General features: G+C 39.7%; 1 protein-coding gene across 1 annotated transcript in view; it reads right to left on the bottom strand.

Annotated features, from left to right (window-relative positions):
• Positions 1 to 3763: 3763 nt before the first annotated feature.
• BACE2 (beta-secretase 2) overlaps positions 3764 to 10335 on the bottom strand; it is a 57514-nt gene continuing 50942 nt past the window's right edge. Inside the window, exon 9 of the mRNA XM_042810264.1 lies at positions 3764 to 9868. Coding sequence (XP_042666198.1) covers positions 9615 to 9868 — 254 coding nt within the window. The 3' untranslated portion in view covers positions 3764 to 9614. The remainder of the gene's footprint in view (positions 9869 to 10335) is intronic.

Genomic DNA, 10335 nt, shown 5'->3' with positions numbered 1-10335 from the left:
ACAAGTGTGTAAGCCCGCTCAGTCCAGCAAATACTTACCATAGGCAGCTGGTCCCTGCTATCAGCAATCCCAAAGCACTTGTAGCTTGAAGACATCCTGTGGCTCATCCTGGAGTATGTCCTCAATCCATTCTCTCTGCGAAGTTTCTCAACAGAGGTCCAGGCTGATCTGCTGTGCCAGGCTTTGGTCACCTGAAGGCAAGGCTGGAGGTCTGCAGGAGCAAAAATTCCACAGTAAAGCCAAGTCCTCGCACACACAGAGGGAGAGCTGGATTTCTTTCAGATCTGTCTTGTGGAAAGGAGGAAGAGAGAAAAGGGATATCACCTTACCTTTGGGACAGGATGGCAACAGATGTGGATGGTCACAGAAGGGTTGATGCTGCAGGACAGTGGGAAATTGGTGGGTACAAAATAGAAGGGCATACATGAGCAAACTGAAGGCTGTAAAAATATATCAGCACTTAAAAATTACAGAATCACAGAATGGCCCGGGTTGGAAGGGACCTCAAGGATCGTGAATCTCCAACCCCCCTGCCACAGGCAGGGCCAACAACCTCCCCATTTAATACTAGACCAGGCTGCCCAGGGCCCCATCCAACCTGGCCTTGAACACCTCCAGGGACGGGGCATCCACAACCTCTCTGGGCAGCCTGTGCCAGCACCTCACCACTCTCATAGTAAACAACTTCCCCCTGACATCCAACCTAAATGTTCCCTCCCTCAACTTAAAACCATTTCCCCTTGTTCTGCTGTTATCTACCCTTTCAAAGAGTTGACTCTCCTCCTGTTTATAGGTTCCCTTTAGGTACTGAAAGGTTGCAATGAAGTCACCTTGCAGTGTTTTTTACTTCAGGCTGAGCAAGCCCAGCTCCCTCAGCCTGTCTTCTTATGGGAGGTGCTCCAGCCCTCTGATCATCTTTGTGGCTCTCCTCTGGACCCTCTCCAACAGCTCTCTGTCTTTCTTGTACTGGGGGCTCCAGGCCTGGACACAGAACTCCAGATGAGGCCTTACAAGAGTAGAATAGAGAGGGACAATCACTTCCCTGTCCCAGCTGGCCACTCTTCTTCTGTTGGAGCCCAGGATACCATTTGCTTTCCGAGCTGCAAGAGCACACTGCTGGCTCATGTGAAGTTTTTCATCCATCAGGACCAGCAGGTCCTTCTCTGCTCTCAAGGACCGCTCCTTCCAGTCTGTATGGATGCCTGGAATTCCTCCATCCCAAGTGCAAAACCTTGCACTTTGCTGTGTTGAACCTATTAGATTCACCCAGGCCCACTCTTAAGTCTATTGAGGTCCCTCTGAATAGCAAAAATAATCACACCATAAAACGTGAGGAGATGGGAGCAGCCGCTGCCTCCCCTTCCCCTCCTCTTTATCTAGTGAGGATGTATCAAGCTGTAGCCCAATATGTAATAGGAATTTACGAAGCTAGCTGAAGTTAGTATTACCCTTTAGTGCACCTTTAAAAAATGCCTCCACCAAAGGAAAAGATGTACTTGTGCAGTGCACTTCAGAACTCTTCTGGGTACCTAAAAATAAAGCAGTTGAAGGAATGCAATACCTTGTTTATTTATAAGAAATAGTTTCATCTACCTGCCGACTGTAAAATTAATTGTGCTAGTATTTATGCATGAACTGTCAACACAAATTCCTGTAGTCTTTACAGTAACCTGCGTTTCTTAGGAAATGCCCCTGAGTATCCTAGAAAAACAAGAGATGAATCCAAGGCGTAGGCAGTAGTCATCTCTAAACTTCTAGAAGGAAAAAAAGGCATTTATTTGTTTTTAAAAAGAGTTTGTTTTGGTGCAGAAAGACATTACATATTAAACATTCATAAGAATTGCATGTTGTCCCAAAGAATTAGATTGAGTTCTTGAATGGTAAACCTTCACATATGTGTCTGTAATGGAGTGCACTGATTAAAAACTCCCTGTTCTTGCAATAAATTCTTACTCTCACGTTGCACACAAACATAGAAGGTGTTTTGTTTAGATGGGTCACCTTCAGTGGGGAAAAAAAGAACAAGAGAAGTGTGAATGATTGATGGTTATTAATATGAGTCAGATGGCTTTACAGATTTGGATTCAGTAGCCTGAAGCACAGAGAGTGTTCTGAAGATGATGGTGATTTCAGATGCACAGGAGAAGTTTAAACAAGGAAAAGATGCAAACTTGTATAGTACTGCTGTGAGCAGAGCTGCGTGATAATAGGTTGGCTGCAGTAAACATCAGGACAGTAATGAGCAAAACCAGACAGCTTTCCAATTTGTGAAACAAAACACCACGTTAAGCAGTTTGCACTAATCTGTCTTGCTTGACCAATCTCCTAAATTTATTAACATGTGTACAGCATTATACCTTTAAAAATGACTTTGGGCTTAAAAATAGTGGATTTTAAAATAAGACTTCAGGGTAAGGGGGATAGCACTAAATGATCAGGACGCTAAGGATAAGGTAAGAAGAAAAAAACGAAAGCACATCTACTAGAATTCAACCAAATGGAATTTGCTGTGAAGAGGCTCAAAACTTGTATTTGAAAAACAAAACGTGGGCGCCACCTCCTGGGGTACCGGATACAGAGCACAAAAACTCTGCTGCTCTTCACTCTGCAGAGGCGAGGAAACAGTGCTGCCGTCTGAGCGATGGGACATTCAGATCCTATGCCTTCTTTTTTCAGAGTTCAGGGCAGCTGTCCCAGATATTATTTCAATCCATTGCAGGTGATCAGAAGCTTCATCTTTTCTAGTTAATTGTTTCCTTTTGCCCAATATGGAAACATACTGATGAAAATTTGGATCAAGAACATCTCAAGTTGTTTGAATGTAAGCAGGAAAAATCTCATTGGAGCTAGACATGCCTACCTCCTCCCCTCCCTGCTGGTTTCAGGTGAGTTCTGAAGCAGTTCTGCTTTCTTTTTAGAGCTAGAGCAGAGGTTAGAATTGAACGTCTCAAAGTACTCAAAGAATTTGGATGGATACGATTTATTGGCTTTGAAGTTCATCTTAACAGGATTTAAAAAGACACAGTGGATGAGTTGAAAGAATTAATCATTTATTTTAAGCAGCGGAAAATTTGACTTTTACATAGTGTTTATCTGGAAATGGCAAGGCCTGAAAGTGCCAAATACCGACTTTTGGAAAATCCAGTAATGAGGCTTGCTAGTAATTGGGATAGATATCCTAATATAACCTGAATGGAAATAATAATAATAAAAGAGACTGTACTCCCTTTTTCAAAGTATTGATCCTGTTTTCCATTCAGTCAGTGTTGCCTCTCATCATCTGATGAGGTGAAGATTTGCCTCTACTACATGGAATCATTTCCTTGATGGTGAAGACCTTTCCATGCTTCTGAGGAACCATCAAATAACAGCTGATGTAGTGATAGCTGTCAAAGATTTCTGTATCTCCATTTATTTTTTATTTTTTAATAAAAAATGGGAGTTGGTTCAGATAAATCATATCTAAACTCAACCTTGTGTAGTTTTATGCACACACAGAGTATTGGCTAGCGAGGCAGTTTTCCCAGGATGTATTGCAGTAATCCATGCCTGGGTGCTATCAAGAAATTGCCATTTGTCATTTCAGTATGCCTCACTTGAACCTGTTTTATTTTGCCCAGGATTTTCCAGGGGACACCTGTGTTGCAAACACAGCCATTTAAACACTGTTACATGATTAGCCTCTCACAACACAGGATAAACATACCCTTCAGGGTTTGACATAGCTATGAGAGAAGGTACACTTCAAACAAGAATACAATGGTTACAAACAATGCAGTTTATTCAAGTATTTTACCTAACTACACATCACTGTAAAATCAAGTTGAGTCGCTCAACTTGAAAAAGTAGAAGTTTCTCATTCAGAAGGAAGAGCCAGAAGTCACTAAGGGATTGACTGTAGTTCATGGCAATACAAAACCAGCCAGGCCTTCCATTGGGGGCCATCACCTGCTTAAAGAATGGCACTCTCACAGCTCCTTGTAGTCCTCCCTCCACCCCTGTATTTCATAAGGCAGAGAACAAGGAAAAATATGCATACATGTCAGCAGTTTCCAGTGTATATTACCCAGAGGTCTGCCATGGGTTATGCAGTATTCCTTGAGCTACACTCAGTTCAATATGTTGGGAGGTAAGTCCAGGAGGGGAGGAGAATGCTACACCAAATGCTTTCCAAGCAATCTGGGGCCAGTAAGTACAAACAGAGAGGAACAGCAGCGCTAAACTTTGTCCAAGTGAGAAGTGGAAGAGTCCAGGAGCTGTACTCAGAAGTGTAAAGGGGTTCTTTGCACTCTGTCAAGTTCTGGGATCCCTTTCACAGGTGGAGTTTTGGCTCTAATTCTCTCCTTCCAGGCCCACCACCTGACTGCAACTATTTTCAATCCAGAGTTAACTTTTAAAGCTTCACAAACTGCTTTAAAACAGATCTGTGAATGATGACCAAGAAAATGGTATCTTTTGTTAGTAGGTTGAATTTTGGATACGAGGCTTTTTTGGAACTTCTTTTTGGGGAAGTAGGTGTGGTGGTCAGAGACTTTCAGAAAATCAGAAGATTCACAGACAGTGAATTAACAGGACAGAAGTTAAATACACTGATTTGAAATGATTATCACTGGCTTAAAGCATGAGAGAACACTCAGTGTTACTGAATGCTCTTACTTAAATGCTGAGAATTACCTTCTATGTTTTATGCATATGTATTTTACAGTTAATCTAAAATTTCCAACATTTCAAAAGCTATATGGCCACTAAGATCCAGCAAAACCTAAATGTAGCAAACAGAATAAAAAAGCAAACTGACTGTACAGTGGCTGATGTCAACATGTTTTAAAGTAACCCATTTTGTTACTTACAAATGGGTGAGAAATACCACTAAGTGCTTTGTTATCTGGAGAGGGGACTATTCAGTAGCAGGCCAGTGATCTCACTTAAAGATGACTGCACCCTTTTTTCATTTATGGGTGGATAATTCCCAGTAATAGCAATAAGCACCACAGAGTGCCCTTTCTAAAATATTCAAGCACATGTTCTCTTACCAAAAGCCAGATGATTAGCTGGCGTGGTTGCATTTACAGCAGCTTTTCAGCAACTGCAGTTGCTTTCCTATTCTTCTCTACCGAGGAACCTCAGCCTTGATCTGAAAGTCTGGCAGAAGACTCTGTGATTTAGCATCTCATCCTTTCACACAACCAGCCAGCCTCAGTTCACCTTACCCCTTTGTCAGTGCAATTCTTAGCAGTAGATTTTGCACTACAGGTTCACTCCATTCAGGGGTTTGGCTGAAGGCAACAATTTTATTTCAGGTAATGTTCCTGAGAAGAAATTACCAGGACTCCAGATTATTCACAAGACTGACCTAAAATCTAATTGGACTCCAGAAGCCAGAAGATCTGACCGCCTCTGAAGAGTGCTCACATCCCATTGCCATCTGCTTTCCCTTCGCTGAACAGCAGCAGGAATTTCACCACTCAGAAATGAACGATTTGTCAATCAGAGTCAAGTTTGACAGCAACTATTGTCTTTGTAGATTGCACAGACCTTTCCTAAAAGGATTAATCAGTTGTGCTCTTAAAATTTTTAATGAAGTGGAGTAATGGGTATCCTACTAATTTCTCTTTCCTTTATTTTCTTTGCTTTCCCTTCAGTCACACCAGCTTCCTTCTTGATGAGGAACTACTACTGCTCATGTATATGAGGCTCATGTTGGAGGTCAGAATATGGCAACCAACCAATAGAGTTGTTGAGAAACCTCTATGGAACCGAAAGAACGTTTCAACGTTTCAGGCATTCTGGATTATTAGACAACGAAAAAAACTACTCTGTCTTTTAACAAAATGCTATGTTAAGAGGAAAAAAAAAAAAAAAGACTGGAAAAGGTTAGTATACAAATGACTAATCCTTCAGTGAAATAGAAATTCATATGCTGCAAGTCACTGAGCAGAATCTTTTGATATCAGATGATAAAGAATTAAGTGTTAAGAAACTGATCTGTTAACAAGAGATAGCAAAGCCAGTAGTACTGTGATTGCCACACATTAACTTGCAGAACATCAAAGCTGAGAACTGGAATTGCACCCTGCCTTGATATATTGCATTTAAGTTGGTCCAACTTACAAATCCTTAAAACAGAACAATCCCCTGTACCTAACTCCTTTTACTGAATCTGAAAAAAAAAAAAAGCTTATAAAAATTCTTCATGTTTTCTTCAGCTCTTAAATTGAGCCAAAAAAGCCTATGATAAAATTTCTAAAACATGCAAGGCAGTGGGATATAAATAATATATTCCCATGCCTGAACTCAGGTTTAACTATTGTACTCAAATCACGCATCTTCAAATCCCTAATGACTGAACTGATAGCATCAATTATCTAAAAGGCTGTATCCAATAAAACATGGCTTTCTGACATTTTCATGGTACACGATATTACATTCACATTAGGAGAATGCTGGTTCTGCAACAAATATTGATATGTATACAAGGAGTGATTTAGAGTGCTGTGATTTAGAGTACCCTGTCTTCCATAATAAATAGAGAATATATCCCAGCACCATCTTTATCCGAAGCTCTGCTTTTTGGCTTTGGTGGTTGTTTTCTTTCTTTCTTTTTTCTTTTTCTTTTTTTCTTTTTTCTTCAGGTATGATTTAATCTGATTTCTGAAGTTAGTTAACGAGAGTATAAAATACCTCACAGCACTCTCCTTTAAAAAAATACACCAGGGGAAGCGATCACTGGTAAGACATACCTGGTAACGCTGTAGTCTATCTTTGTGTTTCAGCTTTCATGGAAAAATGCTCAAGAGCATTATTTTTCTTAATGCGCTGTAAGCTAAAAAATCAACCCTCAAGGGTTTCTATTGCTCTTCTTGTTGCCAGAGCAACAAAGCAATACTCACCTGAATATCTGCCAATGTAAGTATCAATTTACAAGCTAAGATGAATTTTCTGCCGCTAGCAGATGCCACTAACAGCATTTTACTATAAACTAAACTAAATTTTAGTGGCAAGGGATGCCATGAAAACTCAAGAATATATTACTATTTCATTTGTCCTACTTGATTATTGCTCATGTAATTCAAGCATTTCTATTAAAATGTCTTGACCAATGACATTCAAAACAAAAGGGTAAAACTGAAAGGCTTTTACATCAAATTTTCTACACATTGTTAAACAACTCAGAACAACTCTAGCTTGTCATCAGAAGCATACCAGAAACCTTTCCCAATGAATTCCTTCCTAAAACTCCTTGTGATGAGGAGGCAGGAGGGGAGAAGGAAACAGAAGTTAACGTATTCAGAGAACATACAACAGTTGGTGCTTTCTGAAGTGAAAAAGGGCTCACTGTTTACAGCCGTATCAATCCAAACGTGCACAACACATTTCTGTTTGAAACAGGTGACAAAAGCATTACTTGTATTACTGTACCATACAAGGAATACAAGTTTGAAAAGGTTCGTTAACGCGTCAAACCAAACCCAGGAGGACTATGTGGAACTGAATCACAGAACTGGAAATGAAGCAAAGTCTTTTGCTGTAAGGAAAACCCAAAGAAATGTTTTGTTATAAAGTGTACTAAAAGACCTGATTAAAATTTAAGACATGAAGTAAAAAGACATGAAGAAAGAGACATATGGAAAGTATATGAGGCAGAAAACACCTAAACTCTATTTCTTATGTTCCTTGCAATTGTTTTTCTCCATTTAAAAGCTGAGAGGCAGAGGAGGAATGAGGCAAATTCAAAACTTCCTCCCACTTGCAACTCTTAATTCTAAATTAACTCATTTTCAGATGTTAGATTAAAACACGAATCATTTTACCTTATGCAGTCAAGCAGTTCGAAAATGCAGGAATTAAAAGGGAAAGTTTTTAGCACTTTTAGTTATGAAGTGATATACACATTAGTTTAAAAAACAACGGTGCTTTATTTTCACACATAGTATGTGCACCTCTGTAAAAGCACCATCCTGAAAAAAAAAGAAATATTCACTTATTCCCTGCAGAGTCAGAAGCAAAGGCAGTGTGAATCAGAAAACTGCAGGAAGGGATTACAGGCAGAAAAATTTCTGGACGAGAGATTGGGAGATTCTGAGCTAAGCTTCCTTTTTTACCACTTTCTTTTTACTCGTAGATTTGTAAACTGCTCTGCTATTGAAACGCAAAGGATTTTTTTTCTGTTATTTTTCAAAGAGATAACTTGTTATCATTGGAATGTTCAACCTTGTGTTGTTTGTCTGACAAAATACGTGAAAAATTGTTCTGTCTGCAAAGAAAATACTGTGTTGTGACCTCAGCATTAAGATGTGTGCTTGCACAGTGGAGGTCTGGTCAAATACACTCCTTCCTGATCTCTCCCACTATTGTTTTCAGTCTTACTGCATGTTTGTATTCAGATAGTCAGTCCAGAAATTTTTCATTTGCCTGTCACACCAATGAAGCTAAACTAAAACCCCCAACTGCTGCTCATGTTTAAAAACAAGCCGGCATTAAGATCTTCACTTCACAGTCTGTCCATGAGGAAAGACTTCTTTCTTGATTTTCTACATTGCTGAGCTCAGCAAAAAATGGGTTGTCTTTTTTGTTTTGTTGCTTCCTTTTTTACACACTAACTAGAAATAGGAAAGGACACTAGAGAACACGGACCGTAGATTTATAGGATCTATCTACACATATGCAACCCAGCCTTTTCTATATATCAGTCATCCTGAATTAAACAGACAAACAAACAAACAACCACACAAAACCCCACAATCGGGGGGAAACTGAAAAGCTTTTTTATGCGCCGAAATGGAAAGTTGTTAAGTATTAATTTCTCTAATATCAACTACTAAGAAGTGCAGGAGTTACATTTGGTTGTATGGGATGTCTTGTGTTTTAAGACCAGTTCTAAGTTACATGTTTACCAGTGGCATCATCCTTGTGAATTAAGAGAGGTAGTCTTGTTTTACGCTAAGGCTGAACAAGTTTGTTTTTCAGTTTTTACCTCCTCAAACTATTTTGCAATGACACCTAGGAATGGTGACCCCTCAAGTGGCAGCAGACATCTTGAGGAACAAAAACCCAAACCACCATTTTTCTTGACCTCACTTGCTTTAACTGCTGCATGTGTTTGACCTTTCTCCTTCCCCCACACCATAAGTACAGCTTCAAAATGAACTGATGTAAACACAATGCAGTATTCATTTAATGTGATTAGTAAGAAAGATTATTAATTTTTTTTCTCTTTTTCTACAGTCAGATCACTTAGAAAATTCTGATAGCTTGTTTTTTTTTTTTTTTTTATGAAAGAGGGATGGACAGTTTTGTTCAGATAGTGGAAGAACATCATGGTGTAAGGTTCTTCTTCTTAAAAAAAAAAAAAGGTACTATTGTGAGCATAAAGGCTCATTGTACTGTAGTAGCAAATCCAGTACCGTAGCACTTAAGAGAGGTGGTTAACAGTGCTTTGGTTCAGAATCAGTGTTAGAAAATAAAGCTTAAAAAGTTATGATGCAGAGTATTTGGAGGGCTTTCCACAACGATTTGTAATGGATGTAGAAAGGACTGAGGCATTGGCTTCTTCCCCTTGGCAAAGTACTTTGTCCTTCATTCTGTTGAAGTCCCAGGTTTCACCATCAAGTTTCTCATTTCCATCGATGTCGCACCAAGGAGGATTCATCGTTGACCACGTCATTGTCGGTGTAGCGATGCTGGCACCGTGGTGGAATAAGCAGCAGGATGATCAGTATGAGGAGGATAATCCCACACAGGCTCATGAGAGCATAGGAGGCAATCCACAACACTGGTTCATGGAAAGTTATGCTAGAAACGCAGTTGCTTGCAACATCTGTGGTTGTGAAAGGGCCTTCAATCTCAGACACTGGAGAGCCATCAACCTCTGAGAAATTACAGAAAGAGAAGCATTAAGTCTATAAGACCATTTAAAAGCAAGTAACAAGATCTAGCCTAAAAACCTATACAACCCTCTCCATCATCATGTATCTCAGCTCAGTCATTTTTAAATGCTTTTCTTATTGCAAATTAGAATGCTGGTATTCCACAGATATAAAATGGGAATCTGAGGCAAATGGAGACTATATTACTCCCACATCTACATAGGCTATCAATGAGAGAGCAGAACATTAACTCAGGTCTCCCATTGCCAGCTTAAAGCCCCAGCCAGTGGATCACGTTTTCCTTCTGAACTAACCTTTCAGAAATGTCAGTCTAATGAGGCTTAAAAAATCCTACAGTACCAGTACACTGTTCAGGGCCTGGAGAGTTTTTGTGTGTTTCTGGCATTTGCAACAAGTGGGACAGAGTCAGAGGATTCTTACATCTTCTGTATTAGCTGCCTCCTAAGGT

The sequence above is a fragment of the Centrocercus urophasianus genome, unplaced genomic scaffold (assembly GCF_019232065.1).
Source record: "Centrocercus urophasianus isolate 14NV4802_14NV808 unplaced genomic scaffold, USGS_Curo_1.0 seq_12, whole genome shotgun sequence".
NCBI lineage: Eukaryota > Metazoa > Chordata > Aves > Galliformes > Phasianidae > Centrocercus > Centrocercus urophasianus.
This window is presented reverse-complemented; position numbering and strand designations above follow the sequence as displayed.